The 23,401-nt window shown below is 36.0% G+C and overlaps 2 protein-coding genes and 1 pseudogene across 2 annotated transcripts; 2 read left to right on the top strand and 1 right to left on the bottom strand.

The window, feature by feature from the left end:
* Positions 1-2,131: 2,131 nt before the first annotated feature.
* On the top strand, positions 2,132-4,335 carry LOC149559798 (uncharacterized). Its single transcript, XM_089823507.1, has one exon. The coding sequence runs from the start codon at positions 2,358-2,360 to the stop codon at positions 4,194-4,196; it is 1,839 nt and encodes a 612-aa protein (XP_089679633.1). The 5' UTR covers positions 2,132-2,357; the 3' UTR covers positions 4,197-4,335.
* Positions 4,336-5,461: 1,126 nt separating this feature from the next.
* On the top strand, positions 5,462-22,797 carry LOC149559796 (uncharacterized). Its single transcript, XM_089823508.1, has 8 exons — positions 5,462-5,610; positions 5,739-5,827; positions 11,536-11,596; positions 11,693-11,740; positions 21,920-22,033; positions 22,117-22,179; positions 22,258-22,332; positions 22,419-22,797. The coding sequence occupies exons 4-8, from the start codon at positions 11,729-11,731 to the stop codon at positions 22,677-22,679; spliced, it is 525 nt and encodes a 174-aa protein (XP_089679634.1). The 5' UTR covers positions 5,462-5,610; positions 5,739-5,827; positions 11,536-11,596; positions 11,693-11,728; the 3' UTR covers positions 22,680-22,797.
* Positions 19,351-20,446, bottom strand: LOC149559797 (arogenate dehydrogenase 2, chloroplastic pseudogene; annotated as a pseudogene).
* Positions 22,798-23,401: the final 604 nt, after the last annotated feature.

Here is a 23,401-nt window from a genome sequence, read left to right as displayed (position 1 = left end):
CAGACTAACTGTGTCAAACATTCTAAAATCAATGAGATAAAAAAAAATTCAGTGATACCAACGTAAGATGTGTTTTTTTTAATAAAAGAAACATAAAAATTTATTAAGAAAAAATGAGAAATAAAAAGGAGAGCTCACCAAGGAGCTCTATTCTGAGCAATAAGGTCATCTAACTCAAGAGACAAATCTAAGGGAAGTTGTCCCCTATCCACAATAGTCCAATCCTGAGCATGATCAGATGCCCATTTGGCCAAACAGTCAATAGCTTTGTTCCATTATTGAGGAATGTAATTAAAATTAACATACTCTAGAGAAGTACAAAAGAGAGAAGTTTGATTAACAACTGAAGTCAATAGCCAACTAACATCCTTCGGTAACTATGACATAAGTGAATTCACCACCACTTGAGAGTCAAATTTAGAGATAACTTTGTGTCATCTTGTCAAAAATCATTGCTCCGCATGATGTAAAATGGCTAAAGCCTCCATGAGATTATTAGTATGACAAGCCTTATGCACTAAAAAAAGAAATTGAGACATGTTTTGAGTGTGCGATAGTAAAAAAAGATGTGTACAGTCACAAGATCCCTCAAAGGAAAACCCTATTGGCTTAATTAAATGATTTTCATAGGGTTGTATTTAAATGGAAAGGTTATATGGTTCTTATGAGCTTGTTCAAATACCTAAAGTGGCATAAAAGTTGATATATCAAATGGTGGTTTGTGGACTTCCATCATGTTGAATATGTTGAAGGTGAGGAGGTACTTCTTATGACCATTGCTAGGGTGCAGCTAGTCTAAATTGCACTTTTTTCTTTTAAGAGTAATATCCAATAATTTTTTTTTATAGAAAAATAGTTTTCTTTAGTTTGAAAATATATATTTAGTTGTTTATCAAAATTATATTCACGATTTTGCTATATAGTCTATGGTGAATGAAATGACCAACTATCTATTCTATTAATTAATAATATTAACAAAAATTTATAACAATATTTTATTTAAATAGTAAAATTAATTAGTTAGAAGGTTTTTATTATTAATTATGATATTCTAAAATATATTTATATATAGTATCATTATATTGAAAGATTGATATTAATTTTTTTATAAAATTGTAATTATAATAAATTGATAGATTTTTTATTCCAAATATATATATGATAGAATTATAATTTAGTTATAACATAATTTATCTTCTTATAATTGTCTTCAAACTTAAATAAAATCCTCTACAAACATGTTTCCCTTTAAATAAAAGTTTACAATTATATTCTTAGTTCTACAATTTTCTGCCTTCTTTTGTATTAAAAATTATAGAAGGAGAACAAATTCCTAAATCGATCTCTACCTAAAGTGACGAACACCTTCTCTTTAGTTTTTTCTTTTCCAACTGTGGGAATGTAATCGCTGCTGCACAATTTAAAATTGATTGTTAGCATATCTTTATTCTTAACCTTGCCATGAAATCTATTAGATTTCATATTTAATTAAAATCAAAACGGCATCTTTAAAGTTGCAGCTATTTTTACTTTTCCTCTCCCTCCTTAGGGGGCCGATGGGGGCTAGTGCTTTGGAAGATTTGTTGAAGTTGTACACCAACTTCAAAAATAAACTATTAGCACGTGGGATGTGTTAGGCGGTCTTGCATACTTTTTTTTTAATGGTATCATCAAAGACCTTATAATCATTTGATAGTAAGACATGAAGTGTCTTTCGTAAAATATGCATTTTTAATGATATCATCAAGACTTTATCATCATTCCATGGTAAGAGTGAATGTATGGAAAGATATTGGTAATGGTATCTGTAAAATTTATCTTAGCCTTAAATTTGATCTAAATGTGTTTCCTGAGGTTTGAATATTGATGGATGACATTTTCTCTTTTTATCATCATCACCAAATCAAATGTATTCAAATGTCCATTATTTTTCTTATTTTTCTTTGTACACTCTCTTAAAAACTTAGTTATCTTAACGATGAAGCCTTCAAAACTGTTTTAAATGAATTCTTTAAAGATACGTTTGCCTCCCCACTCAGATCAAAACATGTGATCTTCACGGAAAAGCTTCTAAACATTTATCAAAGTGGACGAAGAACCCATTTGCTTCGTTGTATGGGTGGATAATTAACTTTCTTTTTCTTTCCAACTATGGCAATGTACTCATTGTTGCGTCCTTTTAGACTAGATTGTCAGTAGATCTTTGGTACTAACCTTGGCATGATGGTTATGAGCTCCAGATGACTATTAAAATTAAAATGCCATCTATAAAGCTGGAGGTTACCGTGAGGACGAGCGTCATGTGGTAATTGCATTGTTTTTTCCTTTGTCATCTCGTACGTCCTTGTTTGGGATCAATGGATGCAGGAGGTCGTTCACTGTCGAGTGTCATGCAAGATTTAGCACTCCGGATTACAGCGGAATGGTTGGTAAGGATTCTACTGCTCGTTAGCATGTTACTGCAGCTTGCTTTGGTTGTTTTGGGTACGCGCAGATATTATATTTCAAGTGCAATTTTCCGCTTTGTGGTGTGGGGAGCTTACATTTCTGCAGACGCTGTGGCCATATCTGCACTTGCGACCATGATGCACAGCGTACGCAATGAGATATACGGACTATGGGCTCCAGTGTTGCTGCTGCATTTGGGGGGACCAGATGCGATCACTGCCTATTCCATGGCTGATAATGAGCTATGGTTGAGGCATGGATTCAACATGATTTATCAGGTTTCAGTGGCAGTGTATGTGATATATTCATCAGCATTGGAAGGCTACTCATTGGCTTCTGCTATTCTTCTTCTGGTCGTTGGGTTCCTCAAGTACGGGGAAAGAACGCACGCTTTGTGGCTTGGCACCTACTCACAAATTGTTACGTCATGTCTGCCGATTTCCAAATATATGAAGGGAGGGAATGTTTCTATGGAAGAGAAGCAAGTGCACAGAGAAGGATCGGAGGGCTCTTCAATTTCAATTGAAAGAAATGTTGTACGACGTCGGGGGTATGTGGTTATGGGCGAGAAGCAACTGGAGAGAATGATTGACAAAGAGGAAGGAAGAGATATAGAGGCAGGGGCCCTACTGGAAGGAAGAGGGATAGTAGCTATTGATGATGTCAAGAGCGCTCATATTGAAGGTATGGACTACAATCTCTGCCTCTCCCATGCGCTATTCAAAATGTACAAGCGGAGGATTGTAAATCTGTCTTTTGAAGAATGGCAGTGGCCGGAGACTATAGCTTTTTGGGAAAAGCTTGGTGGAGACAAAGCATTCAAAGTTATAGAAATGGAATTGAAATTCATGTACGACGCCCTCTTCTCCAAATTCAGCCGCACAGCGTTCGGTAAGTGGGGTGTCCTAATACGCCTTCTGAACGCCACTCTCGTGGGAGTGGCGGGGTTTTTGATATTGAAGGAAGAAGAATACAGAGAAGCACAGCGGGCAGTCACGTATGTTGTGATTTCAGTGGCGCTTGTGGTGGAGGTGTTTCAGCTATGTCGAATTATGACATCGGACTGGACCAGGGTCCGTTTGATCTGCGCTACTGTTGATGATTTGAAACATCCACTCCCAGAGGGCGTCTTGAAGTGGAGCAGAGACTTGGGAATGATAGTAATAAAGAAAGTTGTGATTGTGCTGGATATGATTCACAATCTGCTCGGAAGAAGTGCCTCTAACCGGAGCAGAGGATCAGTTCACCAACATTGCTTGATCGAGACTTGCTATAATGGTTCTCGTTTGGTGTGGAAATTGGCTAGATTCTTACCCAAATATTCTTTTGCTGTAACGGGATACATCAAGCTAAAGCACGCCCACAAAGTTTCTGTTCAAGACGATCTCAAGTGCTTCATTTTTGCCATCCTAAAAGGGAAGCTTTCTCAGGATGGTGATAGAGGAAACACAATGGGAAATATTTACAGGAAAATCCTGGAGGAGATACATGAATTCACAGATCAGTGGTACAATCTGGAAGAGATCGTTCTGATGTTACATCTAGCCACCACAATGTGCGAAGAGGAAGACGAAGAGAATGTCGACAATGTACGTTTCAGCAGAGTACTGTCGAGGTACTGTGCATATCTGCTTCTGTCGCGCCCGTCTTTTGCCTCTCCACCCGGATATGGCAAAGATTGCATACTTGGATCTTGTGCAGCAGATTCTGAAGATGCCCAAGAGCACGATAGAGAGTTTAATGGGTAAACATTCTACTTCCGATGCTATAGAACCGGCAAGCATGGAAGCCAAATCTCCACTTGGAGCGGCCTATAAAATAGTAGGCATTTTGAAGGAGAAGGGAAAAGAAGAAAGGTGGAAATTATTGGCGGAGTACTGGGGTCAGCTGGTGATATACATGGCGTCCTACAATAAGGCCAGAGTTCATGCAGAGTGCTTGGCTAGCGGGGGTGAGTTTCTGAGTCAGGTATGGGTTTTACTGGGGCATATGGGATTTGGAGAGCAATCTGACTCTGCAGTAACATTGAAGGTTGAAGCGACCCTTGAACGGCAGGTTAAGGAAATGATGGAAAGTGAGCGCGTGAAACGGGAGAACAAGGAGCGGGAGCGGAAGGAAGTGGAACGAAAGGAACAGGAGCGCAAGGAACTGGAGCAGGAGCGCATCAAACTACAGAAGGAAGTGGAGCAAGAGCGAATCAAATTGCAGGAGGAACTGGAACAGAAGGACCAGGAGCGGAGGGAACAGATGCGCAGAGAACTGGAACAGAAGGAAAGGGAGCTGAAGGAGCTATCAGAAAAGGAAGTGAGGGTCACGGAGGATCTCTTTAGATCGCAATTTACAGAAGACCAAATTAGTGCAGCACGGCAGATGGCACTGCTGGAAGCACAAGCGAAAGCCCAGTTGTTATATCAGCAACAATATGGCTATCCACAACCTTATGGCTATCCACCACAATACAACACAATAGGCTATCAATCACTAGACACCTCTCTACACATGCCAAATGCTTCGTCTGCATATGGCGGGCAACAATATCCTCCCCAATAATCCGCTGGATTCGGGTTAGTATATGCCAGCGGTGGCTTTCAATATTATTAAAATAATTTCTCAAGTCAACAAATTCCCTTTCTTATTGTATGTATTTGCTGCATATTGCATTTGAAACTATTTATTAAATTAAATAAAAGTTAAACAAGAAAATAAGATAGTTAATAATAAGGACTAGCACTTGCACTAAGAGGTGCAATGTGTATGTTGATAGTAGCATATATTCACTACTACATACAACAGTATTAAAGACGATAGTTAAAGACAAAATATAAATAATGTCTTTAAGATATTTTTTATATTTAAATAATTTTTTTATTTTTTTATTGTTTTAAATAAAGACAATAGGTAAAGTGAGAGTTTTCCTAATATGACTGATCATTATCTTTCCAAAACTCTGGGCGCTCGACTCAGTTTCGGCGTTGTCAAAATGGCTTCATCGGCATTTCGAACAGGGGATCAGCAGCTCTTCGCACAGAGGCTAGAGGACTGATGATGGATATGGCTGCAACTCAAGATGAGTTATGCGTGATTTATGTCACATTTTGTATTCTCATCTATCATGCCCTAGTCATCGACGTCTTCAATGGGAACGATCTACACAATAAACATGTATTTAAATACCCTAAAGATCTCTTGTTTGTTTAATATATTGGGCTCGGTTTCCTCTCTATTTGCATTAGAGTTTTCTGGTTTGTAATTAATCTGCTCTTCCGGATTTTGGGTTTTCAATCTAACAGAAAAAGAACGCGTGGGCTGGAAATCGTCGACTGCTCAGATCCTGGACGATCTCAAATGCAGTTTTTTGGCTCAAACGCAGTTTGTTGAGGTAAGACACAGCTAGTTGTCATGGCTACTTAAACTCTTAAATTGGTTTTTTTAATTTTTATGCCCTGCCGTGGGCTATCCTGACCATTCAGTGTTTTCATTAACATTGTATTTTTTACATTGTTTTGCCCTATTGTGACATGGTCTGTTACCTTTTAACTCTGAACGCCATGGATCCTCCTAGGGTTTGGACTCTTCAAGCATTTTCGTGTGGGCTCTTCATGGTAAGTAGAAATTCTAGCACATGCTCTCTGATGATGGTCACATTTGGTTGTTGTTGTTGACCCCCTATTTTGGATCCCTCCTCTGCACCTATGATTGAACCCCTTCTGTAGTGAGGACTTTCCACACTTGGAATATCAGAAAGAAGAGGTTGCTGCATTGTCATAGAAAAACTGAGCCTTGGCACCTTCCCTAGAGATACGATAATGATAGTATTCTTAGTGATCCAGGCTGCAAGCCTATGTGTAAATTTGCTATTCGTGGGGCCTGCAGAATTAATCCTAAAAACAAGAGCCCCATCAATATTCCAAATGAATGGCCCATTGCTTACAAGGGCCAGAATGTCATAAAGTTTTAGAGGAGGGCAGAGCACGTCAATTAGGTATTGAGCAGCGAGGGCCAATTTATGATTAGACCTCGAAACTCCACATGGTACCAATGGAACTCCTTTCCCTGCCCTTCTGTTAGATCCCACTCCTTACTGGAATAATTTCCTTCGCCATCAAATCTATAAGCACTTGTCTTGATGGCACTTGGGAAATGCATGGTGCGTTTGTCTCTCTTTTTACTAACCATGGGAGTCTCCATGTCATTCTCCTTTGCATCAGTGCTGGTTTCTTTGACATTTGGTGAATCCATAGCTCTTTGACCTAAAATTTGGGTAATTCAAAAACATAGAATAAATAATTATATCTAAATATCTATTTATTCATTTGCTTAATTGTATATTAACTCTATTATTGTTAAAATCAATCTTAGAAATGGCAACATTGCAATCTACCTGAATTTTCAGTTACAATACATAACCAACCTCTAACTGGACTATGACCTCAATAGAGAAAGAAATCTGCAAAATTTCTCATCTCTAGGAAAGAGAGGAGAAGAGTACCAGCTTCTAAAATGTGTGAATAATGTAAATGGGTCTTTAAAATCTACGAAAACCCCTACTGAAATCTCCATCAAAATTTTATGACATCTCTTTCATAAGATCTGGGATGCCAATCTATATATTTTCGCCAATGAGAATAATATCTATCTTTCACAGGCTAAGGATAATGCCAATAATGACCTTCCAAGTTACCATATTCCCATACCTTGGGTCTAGGTTCTCTGTAATAGTAAGGAACCTCCCATTTTAGCTGAGCTCTTATATTTGGTAGGTCCCAATAGTATGCAAGATATTGGCGCCTATAAACAGGGCTCCTTGTTGGAGCAGTATAATTGGATTCAAACAAGTAGAAATTATTGAGTTTAAATTATCAATATTTATCTACAAAGATGAGAACATTTCCAAATGTCATTTTCAACAAAGTCCATTCTTCATATTTATTCAGCGTGTTTTGTCAATCCTTTAATTGATTACAAACATCATTTCTATTGAAAAATCCCATAAAACTAAGTTTGATCTAGGAATTTGTTAACCAATATCCTCATACTATGTTATGACTTCCATCATTGACATTGACATCTTATAAGGCATTTACCAATCACAACATCTAAAAACTCCTTACTTCTATTCTTTGATAGGTGTTCCTACCCTTCTCATGCCTCTTCCATAGACTAAATTTTTTTTCTAGGCACAGGAAGTGAGTATGCTGGCAAAGATGAATTTTGTGCATAACTAGTGGTCACCGTATCTGATTGAGAAATACTAGCACAGGCTGCATTTTTTTTCAACATTATAGTGCATCTCAACATTTTTGTTTATAATTTATCCTTCAATCTAAACACCTCATGAGACCACATTTTTGCAAGACTTAGTCAAGGTTAATGTATCTCGCCTAATGTTTCATTGCTCCACAAACATACTTGCTAGGAATCAGATCTATCAGAAAGTGAAGAGATGGGTTCCTTTTAAAATTGTGCTATACAGAATTGTTTTGTACATCCATGGCAAGCACAACATTTGAAATCTGAACGACACTATGACTTCCATCATTGAAATTGACATCTTATAAGGCATTTACCAATCACAACATCTAAAACTCCTTACTTCTATTCTTTGATAGGTGTTCCTACCCTTCTCATGCCTCTTCCATAGACTAAATTTTTTTTCTAGGCACAGGAAGTGAGTATGCTGGCAAAGATGAATTTTGTGCATAACTATTGGTCACCGTATCTGATTGAGAAATACTAGCACAGGTTACATTTTTGTTTATAATTTGTCCTTCAATCTAAACACCTCATGAGACCACATTTTTGCAAGACTTAGTCAAGGTTAATGTATCTTGCCTAATGTTTCATTGCTCCACAAACATACTTTCCAGGAATTAGATCTATCAAAAAGTGAAGAGATGGGTTCCTTTTAAAACTGTGTTGTACACAATTGTTCTGTACATCCATGGCAAGCACAACATTTGAAATCTGAATGACACCTTTGAAGCATTGAACTAAAGTGCATTTCTGTCTGACAAAAACCCACTCAAGAAGCTCAATATCAAAGATGAATCAGACCTTAAAGAACATACTTCAACTATGGCCAGCAAGGTCAAAGTTATTAGCTGTATTTTAATTTTCTTTGACAAAATTTGTTGTTGAGTATTTTTTAATTTATCATTCACTGTCGTTGTTACAATGGAAGAATAATTGGTCATTCAATTGAAAACATTTAGGTGTCAAAAAGTTTGTTGAAGGCTTCCCTAGTTCTTTTCCTTAAATTGATTTCATCATAGTATTTTAATTCTAGAGAAAATGATGAACTGTTGCTTGCATCTGTATGCTAATATGTGTAATGGCTTATGAATATGTTTAAAGCATAAAGTTTATAAGTAGATTTGACCTCCAATTTTCTCACAGGACACATTCCTGTAGCTCTAGGAAACCTGAAAAGCATGGATTTTATTGCTATTAGCAACCAAAAATTTACTTGTAGGCTTCCCCCTTCTTTGGTTACCTTATAAACCCTCAATACTTTACAACAGAAAACAATCCTTTACCAGCTGAGTTTGGGAGCCTCAGAAGGCGTCAAGAGCTGAGGCTTGCTAATTCAGGGTATAGTGGTCCGATCTTTGTGAGTTATGGAAAATTTTTTAATCTTAGCTCTTTGTCTTTGGAGAATGACATGATCTCTGGCTGCATTCCTCCTAGTGTAGGAAATCTTTCTCACATTTACCACCTCAATCTAACTGGAAGCATGTTGTATGGGCCTGTACCTTTCACTACAGAATTCTTGAATACATTTATATAAAATTTTCATAAATGACTTACATCATACCATTTTAAAATATTGCTAATGGAATCAAGTGTAAAAGTAGCTCAAAAAAAGGAAAAAAACCACAATAGTACAAAAATTCAGGACCTCATTGTAGAGCAGAATTTCATTCTTTATAATGGTTATCAACCAAGATTTGGAGAATTGTGTGTTAGTTGACTGAATGCCAGACACATCAAAACACTATCAAGTTTTGCAGCACTTTAAACCATTGCATAAGAAACCAACTCAAAAGCTCTAACTGAATAGAGGATTATGTGAAAAAATGCTGGTATATGGGTGTAATGACTGAACAGAGGATTCTATGAAAAAATGCTGGTATATGGGTGTAATGAATGAACAGAAGATTCTGTGAAAAAGTGCCAGTACATGGTTGTAATAGCTTGAGGTCTAATAATTGCTTTGACAGTGGAGCATAATGGTAATGGACATGCAAAAACAGTGGAGGAGCAGTCCCCAGTTGAGGAGGTTGCCTTGACAGTTCTGTAAGTGATGATTCTTCTTTGCCTATCACGACTTTTCCAATGTGGACCTTGGAATCCTTCCTTGTATTTTTCTCATGTTGTTCAACACTTTATTTTCCTATAGAACCCAACCACTCACTGTATCAACCATTTTTGCACAAATTGTTATTCTACTTGCTGAAAGATTCATGGAAGTTGTTCTTCTAGAGAGGCCATTGAGGGTATACTATTAGGAATTATATATTATTAGGCACTACTTGAAGTTTTTGCCGGCATTTAATGTTATTGAAACTTATAAGAGAACATGCTAAAGATTACCAGTTGGAATAATTAATCTATAAAAATATTGGCACAACTTGTTTTAGGTTTCAAATTGGTTTATAAATGCCAGAGTTAGGCTATGGAAGCCAATTGTAGAAGATATGTACATACAGGAATTAAAGGAGACATCTTATATGAATGCCTCTACCAAAAAGATAAAGAAAATGAGTCAAGGAAAAAAACTGAAAGTCCAGTGGGAGATGAAAATAAAATGAACAAAAATGGAAAGATGATGTTGGATTGAGGAGTGTATATGATAAGCAATCTTCTTACGAATGTGAAGGTTCCAAAGTTGATGATGGTGGAAGCACGTCACAGACTGGTTAGGAAAGTAGTGGTACAGCCCTGAGCATACCTCTAGAATCACAGTTTCATTCAGGGGATAAGTTGATGGCACAAGAGAATTAGATATGAGCATGAATAAAAGGAGAATTAATGTTGATTCCCTATCTTCTGTAAATACAGGACCAACCATTGGGGTTGACAGAAAACTACTTGATGAAACACATGGGTGCATTAATTTTGAACAAGGCATGAAGAGATTTAGACCTGATTTGGATGGCAACAGCTTTCAAGAATATGGTAATACAATTAATTTAACTTACAACCATGAATCTGCTGGAATGGGTGACAATTATTCCCACGAAGATTTAACTCCTAGACAAATAGGAAGCCATGGAGGCGTGTCTCTAACCTTAGGTGTGCGTCACAGTGGAGGCCAAGAAAAGTGAACAATGCCCTTTATTTATGTAGAGATGATTCTGCGTCAGACACTAATTACCATTTTAATATACACCACCATGGTAATTATCAAGGCTATGGAAATCATGGTTTTGATACCCAACATTCAGTTCAGAAAATATGTGGAAAGTCAGCTTTTGCACGATTTTGTGGGTTAGTAAGTGGTATAATTACATAAAATTTAACCCAGTTATTGTTATTATTGTAGAAAATTAGATCAGAAAGAGATTTGACCACCTTATTGATCCTGACATTTTTGCACACTTCAAATCATGTCTAACAGGTGAGAGTCATGCCTTGTATATATTATAATCCTCTATATCTAATACCCATTTACCTATTGTCCCTACCCATTACTCTATTCTGATGGGTAAATTGAAAGGGTTGGGTCTGGTTTTGCATGGCAACCTTGTTTCCCATGTATGATAATCTTCTAGTTGAGCATGTGTCAGCGAAGGAACTGATTTAATAAGTTATTTATGAATTGCAAGCTACGGTGTAATTGGAAACCAGTCTGAAGCCATAGTTAATGTAAATTTATTTTCCCTACATGCTTCATTTTTTTAATCTAATCTACTGAGTTGGATATCTACTTTCCAACATAGAAAGTAGAGAATGCTTTTCCATTACATAAAATGACAATTTTTTTGAGTAGGTACAATATTTTTTATGTTTTGAATCCAAAAATTAAGCAATAATTTTAAGACTGAGACTTATACCCTCTCGCTAACTAGTGCCTAGTTTCTGCAGGGTTGTTAGAAAGCTGAAATTGCAAATTTTGCATATAAAAGTACCTCTTCCAATATTTTGGGTAAGTGCTATATCGAAATGGATTATGTATTTTCATATATTTCAATGCCTTTTTATATAATGATCCTAATTGGCATCCATGCACTTTTCTTTGTAGCCTTCTATTTAGATATATTCTTGGCATCCATATGACATGGCAGACCAGGTACTTTTTGTTTCTTTTTGTTCCTACATTATCATTTTTCATGATATAAAACATTAACCTAAGCTTGACTAGGTAGCATATGTAGTAATTGATATATTTATTATTGTGTTTCTAATTTCTTGTTGGTAGATTGCTAATTCTCTTCCTACGAGGCCTCTTCTATATTTTAAAAACCATGGGTGTTGACATTACTAACATTCATCTCCAAGGTATGATCATCTGTTACCCAACCAGAGCATTAAAAATATTACCCTTTGTTAGATGAGTAAGGTCATTGCCTTGTGATAGAATAGTACCCATTATCCTCATAGGAATACAATCCACATAGAGACATGGTTCCTATTCCAAGCTTCCTCAGTGTTACACACTAGTTACACATGCATGCGTGTGCACACCCTTCTCGCAACAACTCCTTGCAACTTAAGAACATTTCACCAGTTAAATGCCTTTTCAATCTATTTTGACCTATTTGACCATTGTTGACCAAATTTCTAACTAGGAAATGTATGTCGCACTAATGGCCTTATATTGAACACCAAATAGGAAAACATGATTAAACAAATATAAACATACTAACTATGGCCCTGATATAGCCTTATTACATATATTAATGAGAATTGGCCTTACTGTTGATAGTACATTGTGCATTCAAGGAAATAGTACATCAACATCTGAATATTCAAATGAACGAGTAGCAAGACCTAAACCAGGGACAAAAGAATACTTCAATGAAAAGATATATTGTACTTGCAAGAGGTGCCAAAATAGGAAACTAAAGAAGCGGCGAATGGTTCGTATCCACAAATTGAAGTATGGAGTTTACATAGAAGAGGTAAATTATAATTAACAAATTGGTACTCCTAAAGATAAACAAATACATATATTATTTAATACATTATAATATTATATTGATCATTTCAATGGCTGTAATGATGAAAAGCCACTTCCAGTTCGTAATATTGTTGAAGGATCAATGAATGCCATTGAAGATAGCCACACTCAAGATGAAGACGAAGACACATTTATGGATGAAACCACTTCGCACATACATGAGGCTGGTATCAATGAATTCATCCAAGACTTCTACACATCTGCAGAAGAAGTTATTGATTCACCCCTATCTTAGTTGGCTAGGATGCCTCTTTTCCCAAATGCTGATACATCTATATTGGCAACAATTATGTTGTTGTTGAACTTGAAGGTTACACATGGATTGACAAACACATGCTTTACAGATATATTAAGGTTTGATTTAATATTCCCACAATCTAATTTTCTCCAGATGTTTTTAAGTTTTTGAATATCTTGTATACTCATAAGAATCATTTGATGCATCATGTAGGCTTTTGTCAAACAAAATACTTCCAAAGGATAATCAGTTACCTCGTTCTCATAGAGAACTATCTTCAATAATGAAAGATATTGGAATGGAGTACAAAACATATGATGCATGCCCCAATGACCATATATTATACTATGGAAAGAATGCAAATTTGCAATAGTGCCTAGTATGTCATACAAGGAGGTATCATCAAGATCAAGTATCGAAGAAGGTTCCTTATAAAGTACTACGACACATTCCACTAAAGCCAAGGTTTGAGAGGATGTTCAAATGTAAGGAGTTGGCAAAATATATGGATTATCATGCACAAGGGAGGAGCCATGATGGTGTCATGCATATGGCTGCAGATAGCAAATATTGGAAAGATATTGACGAAAGATGGCCACATTTTAATAGTGAGCCAAGGAATGCAAGAATTTCTCTAGCAATGGATGGTGTCAATCCTTTTGGAGATCTCAGAACAACATATTCTGTTTGGCCGGTTTTAATTATTAACAACAATCTACCCCCTTGGATGGCAATGAAGAAGGAGCATGCAATGCTAACTCTTATCATACCAGGTACTATAAAACATGAATACAATTATTTTTTGAAGATTACATATATATTTATATATTTTATTATAGATAAAACCATAATTAACTTTTTTTCTTCTTAGGGAAATATCAAGTAAAGGATATGGATGTCTACATGGAGCCCCTCATTGATGAGCTTCGAGAGTTATGGGATGGTGTAAATATGTATGATGTATCAAGACCCATCAATGATAGAAACTTTGTATTTCATGCAATTCTTATCTGGACAATTCATGATGCCCCAGGGCTCTCTATTTGTTGTGGTAATATATATAAAGTACATTTGTAATTATTGTTTGAATTTTATATTATCGTGTTCATTGTACCATTTTCTAAATATGGCATCCATTCTTATTTTAGGGCTGCAAACAAAGGGGAAACATGGTTGTCCGTCATGTGGGCCAAAAATGTTGTATAGACACTCAAAAGATCTTAATAAAATTGTATATGATGAGTATAGACAATTCTTACCACAAAATCATCGCTATCGAGTGCGTGAGAAAAATGATTTCAATGGAAAGGAATTGGAAGTGAGGAAGCCAAGAAGGATGAACCCTGCTAGGTGGAAGTCCTCGTATGACAAAAGAAATGGCATGGGATTTCCACTAGGAATGAAAAGACTGTCTATTTTTTACAAATTAGAATATTATGAGAACTTACCAATAGTGCACTTATTTGATAGTATGCATATTGGAAAAAATGTGGCTGAGTGTTTGTGGAAACATCTTACTGGAACAAACCTTGAAGCACAAATAAAGTTGTGAAAGGATTTGCAAATCGCCAATATCATGCCGAACATGTGGTTGCATGGAGACAACTCATTTGTTCATGCTCCGTGGACTTTTACATCAAAGGACAAGCTTAACATCATTAATACAATGAAAAGCATAAGATTTCCTTCTGGCTTTGGTGCTACATTAAAAAATTTATTCACGAGAGATGGATCAGACTTCTCAGGCCTAAAAACACATGATTGGCACAATTGGATTAAGGTAAGTTTGGGGAACATTGCATTTATTTGGAGGTATATTTATGAAATTGTATATCTTAGTGATAATATATGTTACTACATATTTAATGTGGTTATTTGTAAATGGTTGTGCAGTATGTATTGCCTGCAGCAATACCGAGTAGTTTTGACCATGATGTGACATTAGCTGTTTACAAACTATCCAAATATTTGAGGTATTTTGGTGACTCTTATCACTTCAAATGCACCATCTCTTATGGCTTCATATGATTTTATACTTTTAGACTGTAATGTATAATTAATTTTTTGTAATACCTTTAATACGTGTAGGTGGGTCTCATCTAAAGAGATACATCAAGATGACCTCAAGTATTGGAAGAGGAATATTCCACTTTTGATGTGTGATATTCAAAGATGCTTCCCTCCAAGTTTTTTTAATTCTCAAGAGCACTACCTTGTACACCTAGTAGAAGAGATTGATTTGTGTGGGCCTATTCATATTTGAACAATGTGGCTTGTGGAGAGATACATGAAAGTTTTAAAACAATTTGTGAGGCAAAAGGCTCGCCCAGAAGGGTCCATGGTTGAGGGTTACATGGTATTGCAATCAATGGTTCATTTGAGTGAGTACTTACCTCAATTGCACCTTGAAGCACCACTATTATGGAATTATAACCAACCTCCATCATTTGAAGGTGAAAAATTAGAGGGTCAGGGGACTTCAAAGAGGATAAAAGGTATGCAAAAATGAAAGTAGTTTTTATCTTAATTGTATAATAGATGACTTTTGTTTTAAATAATTATGAATTCTATTTTTAATTATAGATGCTAAGGAGTGGGAGGCATTACATTTGTATATTGCATACAATTCTGAGTTTATGTCAGAATGGATGGAGAAGTATGCTAAACAAAAGAAATTGGATGGTGAAATGGTTTTGGCCAACATATATAATAAATATGGTCGAAACTCTGCTCGAGGACTTCCTGTAAGCCATAAAAGAAAATGGCCAAATAGATGCACATGGAATTGGCTAAAGAGCAATATTGAACACGAGGCATCAAAAGGGAGGAATAAAGTCACACCGCAACAACTGAATTTCGTTAAAGGATCGAACAACGGGGAGGTGATGCATATTTATTAACATGTTCGAAATGTTTAATAGTATTATTATTTGGTAGCATTGAATCTAATTAGTTATTTTTAATCTAAATTTAGGTAACATATTACAAAGGAATGTGGAATTTTGGGCATCATTTCCGCATCAAAAAAGTTGATGAAAAGAGACAAACTTATGATTGTGGAGTTTCAACATCTTTTGAGGTAGAATGTCGTTCACATGCAAATGATAGACAACCAGTCACCAGTGCACTACAATATTATGGAGAAGTGGAGGATATTATAGAGCTTGATTTTGTCTCTTTTAAGAAAGTTATTTTTCGTGTTGAATGGTACAAGCTTATTAAAGTGGGTGAAGAAAAAACTATATTTCAGCACAATAATGGATTCTATATGATTAATACATCTAGGTTTGAAGCCACTTCTGAACCTTATGTGTTTCCAAATCAATGTGAACAAATATTCCTCATTCCTAATTTAGAACAGCAGGGATGGTCATTTGTGATTGATTATGATCCAAGAGGACGAAGAGTAACATTTGTTGAAGACATAGAGGGCCACGATTTAGTTGAAGATGAAGAAGTTCCCCTTGAAGAAATAGATGAAGAAGATGGAGATGATAAAACTTTTATTGCCAATGACGCAAATGACCAAGATGAATATCATGATGAGTTTGCTGAAGATTCACAAGGACATGAGCAAGAACATGGGCTTGAAGTCCATGAAGATGATGAATTTATTGATTTGAATTTACCTATATTTGAAGAGCAGGAAAATGATAATATCAATGTATTTGTAGATTTAGGTCCTGTTAATGATGGGATATATATTCCATCAGATGAGGAAATTTCTTGTGAAGATGACATTATTTGCTCACAATGTTCACTTTATGATTGTTGTGAGGATTCATACAATATAATTATATATTTTCATTTTTCAATTAAATGTACAAGCAACCAGATTGTTTCCTTTTGTTGTGTGTCCTATAGACACCACAAAAATAAATAAGGGGTGATTAAGTGCCACTATTTGGGGACATGTGCTATTCACACAGCTATATAGAGACAATAACCAAGTTATAAGTAGAAATAAATATTCATGTCTACCATAATAGACAGGCCAATTAATATTATATGCTTTTCTCTATTGTTATATCTGACTCAATTTAGCTCTTTATTTTCTGGACTGGGCAAAGATTAGTCTTAATAACTATATTTGGTGTATTGGATGTGTCTGCATATGCTTGTGTCTTTATCATTTGCAATATCAATGTCATTTCTGTTATGAAGCAATCTTAATCAATGAATAATATAGCTAGAAATCAACCTATGGTTTGAGTTCCATAAATATGGTCCTATATTGTATTAATTCTAATTAATTTATAAACAAACATTGAGAAAGGCCCCTTCACAATTTACAGAAATGTTAAGTAGCCAAAATAATTTGATTTGGGAGTATGTGATTGAGGATGCATGCAAGGATTGCGTACTGTAACCAGCCTTTTTCTTAGTCATCCACAACATTTTTAATAATGTGTTCTCATGGCTTGTAGTGGTCACACTATATGCATAAATGAGGTTTGTTGGTCATGGTGGATACAATGGAGACTGACAAGCAGCAGGGGAAAATGATGAATTGGGCCAGAATAATAGATTATTATGTTGAGGAGATAAGAGGCTGGTTTCAAAGGTTGCACACAGGAGGGATGGACTTTTTGCATTACAATTAGAACCTTTTGTAGCCCTATGTGTTTGGCCTGTGGTGATTAAAATTAATGCAAATACCAATTTTTTTATTACAATTATTTGTACCCAAATTCAAATAGATGAGCTTGTTCAGATTTCCTACCTCCTCTAGAACGGCTCCACTGAACTCATTTGGACCCAAACTCAAATGGACGAGCTTGTTCAGAATTCCTATCTCCTCTGGAATGGCTCCATTGAACTCATTCAGACCAAGTTCTAAAGAAGTTAATTGAGTCCAATTCAAGACAACCTCTGGAAATCGGCCCTCAAAAAGATTTTGAGTTATATCAAGGGTTGTTAGGGGAAGCTTGGAGAAACTCACGGGCAGTGGTGCCTTGATCCGGTTTCCTGATATGCCAATCCATTGAAGATTATTACATTTTCCTAATTCTTGTGGAATATGGCCACTGATTTTTATGGTGATATATAATGATATTTGGTTAAGCTGTTTCAACTTGCCTAATTCAGGTGGTATGGGGCCGGATAACACATTATTCGATAGTAACAATACTTCAAGGGAAGAAAAACAGCTAGGGATGCTGGGATCTATTACCTTAACTTGTTAAAATGTAAGTAAACACTCTGTAACTTGTCCAGCCTACCCAACTCAGAGGGAATGTCTCCGGTCAAGCCATTGTAAGAAAATGCAATATAGTACAACTCAGAACAATTATTGAAAGAAGAAGGGATATTACCACTGATCGAATTGCGTTCAAAGTAGAGATATGCCAAATTTTTTATCGAACCCAAATCAAGGGGAATTGAACCTGTGAGATTGTTGTAGCCAATGCTCAATTGAAGGAAAGAGGTGCAATTGCTCAGAGAAATTGGATGCTTTCACTTAGACAATTGTTCTCCAAGAAGAGACTGTCCAACATATCCAGGTGGCCAAACCCTGCTGGTTTTGTACCCTTCAAATTGTTTTCCCCAAATGAAATCACTTGAAGATGTGAGCAATTGGTCAGAGACATTGGAATGCTTCCATTCAGATGGTTAAAGGACAAAATCAAACGATCTAACTTGCTCAAACTGCCATTTTCTGCAGGTATGCTCCCAGTCAAGTTGTTCACAGAAAGTCTGATCCCCTGAATGTGCGAGCAATTGGAGAGAGATATAGGGATGAACCCTTCCAGTCCATTATGACTAAGGTTTACAATGCTTAAGGCTTTCAATTGGCCAAGCTCAATTGGAATATTTCCCGTGAAAAATTTATTGGTGAGATTCAAAATCTTCAGTGACGAGATGGCTGCTATGGCGGGAAAAATAGTACCTTCCAATTTCATGTGAGGAAGAATTATGCCCACAACTTTTATGGAACCCTTTCTGCATAGAAGACCATTCTAGGAGCATATGTTTGCTGCATTAGAAGAAACCCAACTGGAGAGTGATTTCATGGGGTCAGCCGTAATGCCCTTTTTGAAAGCAAGTAGATTCTCTAGATCCCTCTTATCCAAACCATCATCCCTCTTATCCAAACCATCATTCTCTGGTAGGATGTGGCCTTTCACTACTGAAAACGTTCCATCCACTCTATGGAAGACATGAGAAAAGAAAAGGAGTTGTTTTCATTTTGTCTTGCATTGACAGGGGTCATAGTGAATATCACAGCTGACTTCTAAGTCAGCTAATTCTGATGACAAAACAATCCAAAAATTACATAGAGAAGATGTTATTCCTACTCTTCTACTTCAAAGGACATGCAATTACAAGCAAACAGAAAAAAGGAAATTTTACAAGAGAAGTCTCCTAATAAAAAGGGAGAAAGTTTTACCAACTATGTTAAACAAACACACTCTGCTAGGCTATAGATAAGAAGGAAATTGCATGGCTCTACTGGGTTTCTAGAGAACAGATAATTCATTTATTTTGTTTGTAATGGAACAACAGCATCCGAAGGACTCGTGTTTTTTGGATCTGCAAGAGTTGAATTTTGCTCAGGCACTCCTCCTCTGGCAACCCCATCAAATAGCTCTGTTCTTAAAATCTTGTGCAACTGGCCAACAAGTTGTTTCTTTAGAGCATCAAAAGCCATTTCTAGCCTCTCCAATTGCTCTGTTGAATTAATATTGTACATAAAAAAACCATAATAAAGATCAAAGCTATCTCCACAAGTGTTCTCAACCATTCGAAGTAATGACTCATATTCTTTAGTATTTATTGGGGTGGATTCCAAATTCAATTTCCCTAACATCCTCCCAACAGTGTGTGTAATAAATTGTGTTTCAGCTGCATGGTGATCATGTTCCACATAGGACATCTCAACCATCCTATAGCCTTCTTTTGCAAATATTTACAAAAACCGTTCACAGTGCTCAGCTCTTAACCCTTCTCCAATCTTAACCTTATCATAGACCAAGGGAAGACCTCTCCACCCAGCTTTTCCATTCTCAGGCCCAAACATAGGATGGGTGCACAATGTATCAAATTCTGGGGGAAGCACCTGTAAAAAGAGATTGCGTGGAAACTCTTTGACTCAAAGGACATCTGCAAATAATGTATTTCTTTTCAATCTTTGACTTGGAAATGATTTCAACACAGACTCTGTTGATATGATAGATATGCATGGCAATATCACCTCTGGATGCTCTTCACAAAAATCATCTTGATCTGTCTAAAATGAAACTCCCATCTTACGTGCAACCTCACTATGATCTGTTCCAGAATAAGCCAATACTGTGTGACCTTGGCGGACAATGGTCTTAGCAAGAAACTGACCAAAATTGCCAAAGCCCACTATGCCAATCTTTAACTTACTACTCTTCTTGATTTTATTACTTATCTTCGATTCATAATCAAATGGCTGTGCAACATCGAAAGCTATAACTTTCAAATTCCTTGGGCAGTGACTTTGCTTTCCATTTTCTTTCTTCTTCTGCAAAACTGAAACTGTTGTCTGAAACCAGAACAAGGCTGTGAGGAATGAAATGAAAAATGGAAATTTTGATTGAAGCAACCATGTCCACACTTTCTCTCTACTTTACACTACCTTCAAATGAACAAATGAGGATGTTAGACAGCTCAAAAAATGAAGTAGCCATAAAAATACAAATGTAATATAGCCCTCTGCGGTTATAACTTGATAGTAATTGCTGGGCATTCACATTGCAAAAGCAACAGTCTACAATTTGAAGCTACATAGGGTAAAATCTAATGTTGTGATATTTCTATCAAGATTCAACTATGTAGTTTTTTGAGACAAATAAATTGTGCCCATGTTTAATGAGCAATGGTTCAAATAAGCCTTTCTCTTGTGAGAACCAATGGTAGTACTCATTTCATCTAGGTGATGCTCACATAGGTGAAGCTACAGGACTTCCCAGGAGGATGCTACAGTTAAGAAAAAGTTTAGAAAAATGTTATGGAAGAAATCCTGACCACACTATAATAATGGCCAGATTGTTTTATAAACCAGTTAGTCAAGGATTGGGCACTAGTATCTTAGGAATTGGTTAAGAAACCTCTATCATTTTGAAATGAAACGCTAAGAACCTTATCTATACCACAAAAAATGGACGTTGTTGCATAAGGTAGACTACAATGTTCCAGACTAACAGGTATGTGGGGGTTGGAATGCAAATAACTGAAATGAAGAATATGTAAATATTGTTTAAAGCAGAACTTTTGAATTTGACAAGTAATAAAGAAATAAATGTACTGGACATAACCTATGGGATATTTAGCTTACAATGTTCATTGCCACTTCCAATGCCAAGATTTAAAATATTCAAAAGAACATCTAATCTGATAGAAAAGCAGGGAAGTTACACTAAGTTTTGATTCAGATTTAATTGGATATACTATAGGTTCGGCTGATTGATTTTAAGAAGCAAAATTAGACATTAATCCACAAGTGGCAAAAAATAGTCAATGAAACTAAGAAAAAGTATATGGGTGACAAATTAGACAACGGAGCACCCATAACAAGACTTTTCTCCAACCTTATCCCACACCATGTTAAATATAGTTAGTAATATCACCAAAGATTTACCAAGAAGAAATAGGCCAAATCTTCATTCCATAAAATGAATGATCAAAATAAAGCCAGAGTAGACATGTTAAATATAGTTAGTAATATCACCAAAGATTTACCAAGAAGAAATAGGCCAAATCTTCATTCTATAAAATGAATGATCAAAATAAAGCCAGAGTAGACTCATTGCCACTGTTGCAATGAGGGGGGTACAAAAATGACAAACATAAACCTAGCCAAATAACATATTCCAAATTACACATCAGGTACTACCAACCTTCTAGCTAGAATTTTAACATAATGTTTTTGAGTTTAAGAAATGGATGCTATAGTTCTGTATCATGGACAACATATAGATTATTATATATTATAAAAAATGTATATTGTTTATAAGAAATAAAAGATTGTTCCATGTCTAATCAATATTTTGTAATTTTATGTCATTATGTGTTTCTTAAAGGATGTGCCTATGGGTGCTCCGGACTCTACTATGGGAGATCCATTGATCTTAAATGGTCTTATTAAGATGCTAAGAAATGGTCAAGGGGAAAACATTACTAGGATGGTGCAGGAGGTAAGTTTGAAAGTTTTCTTTTATAAGTCCAATTATCTTAATTTTTGTGACCTGTTGAGCTAATTTATGTTTATGGAATGTAGGCCATCTCCAAAGTTGTTCCAACCCCTAGTAAGCCCTTGAGTACCTCTCACACTATGGCGATGGTAAGATCTAATATATGTTATTGTGCAATTAATTATCTTATTTCACCTTTTTAAAAGTAATTTTTTCTTTTGTCATAGGGCATTTCTACAGTAGCTCCCCCAAGCTTGCATGATCCAATTATGCCGTCTAGTACACCCAATATAATGCAAATGGTAAGACTCAGTCATATGTTTGTTTGGGTTTGATTATGTTGTTTACCATATTATACCACTTAAATATTTATTTTTGACATTTGCAGAATATGTCAAGTAGATGTGTCATGCCCTCAACATCTCAACTGGATACACCTACCTCAAGAGTGATATCAAGCACAATGCCTCATAACATGCCTTTCAGATCAAGCATGGGTGCTCCTACTATCCCTGTTGTAATTGACATGCAAACTCATGCTAGGAGTATTTCAAAATCATTAAATAATCCATCAAGTGTGGATTCAATCAGAATTCTCCCACAAACACCTGAACAAGCTTCGTTGAGGAATCTTATAGAATCACAATAAAAAACATTAAGGCTCCTACCAGACTCTCCTGAAAATGCTGAATATAGGAAGGAAATACATAAGCAAATCAAGTTGTGGGAGAGGACATTGTTGGGGACTGCAGGGACTGCTTTAGATGAACAAGTACAATTATTTATAAGTATTATTATGATACTATATTCCTATCAACTAATTTCATTTCAAGTTGTGTTTCACTTTGTGACTGATTTCAAGTGTCACTTTTCTTTTTAGTCTTGCTAGTAGTACCAAAATTATTGGGTGAAGTGTTTAGACTCTGATCATTGCAACAAGCAAGCTTGTTTAGTGTTGTGTGCTTGCAAACTGTGCTTCTACATGTTGTTTATCTTCTATGAGATGCTCTTCATGTTGTTTAACATATAAGTATTTTCTACAGCCACTATGACAACCATAGCCTTACCATTGCAACTATAGCTTGATCACAACTATTTTTATAGCCACGATGAGAACCATAGGCCTAACTGGTAACATTCTAGCTCATATTATTATGTATGCAAGGCTCATTTATAGAGAATCCTCACTCAGACATAATGTACTTCATGCTTATTTTTTGTGACATTATAGAAAATAATTGGAGTGCATTGTCCCCACCTTCATCTCTTTTGGCATTGTGCTAAACAACTAATCCCTGTTTTGGGATTCTACAGCTTGTTGCTGTAATTGAACTTCTTATAGTTAAACCCATTGAAAATCAATGTTGTATT

The sequence above is a fragment of the Cupressus sempervirens genome, chromosome 4 (genome assembly GCF_028749045.1).
Source record: "Cupressus sempervirens isolate cs-2001-9-10 chromosome 4, ASM2874904v1, whole genome shotgun sequence".
Taxonomy (NCBI): domain Eukaryota; kingdom Viridiplantae; phylum Streptophyta; class Pinopsida; order Cupressales; family Cupressaceae; genus Cupressus; species Cupressus sempervirens.
The sequence above is the reverse complement of the archived record's forward strand: the minus strand, read 5'-3'. Positions and strand labels throughout refer to the sequence as shown.

Bases quoted from the DNA above. Each gene is read 5' to 3' on its own strand.
- LOC149559798 (XM_089823507.1), top strand. From the start codon at position 2,358: ATGGATGCAGGAGGTCGTTCACTGTCGAGTGTCATGCAAGATTTAGCA.
- LOC149559796 (XM_089823508.1), top strand. The intron at 22,034-22,116 runs GTAAGTTTGAAA...TATGGAATGTAG, and splicing joins TTACTAGGATGGTGCAGGAG to GCCATCTCCAAAGTTGTTCC. The intron at 22,333-22,418 runs GTAAGACTCAGT...TGACATTTGCAG, and splicing joins CACCCAATATAATGCAAATG to AATATGTCAAGTAGATGTGT.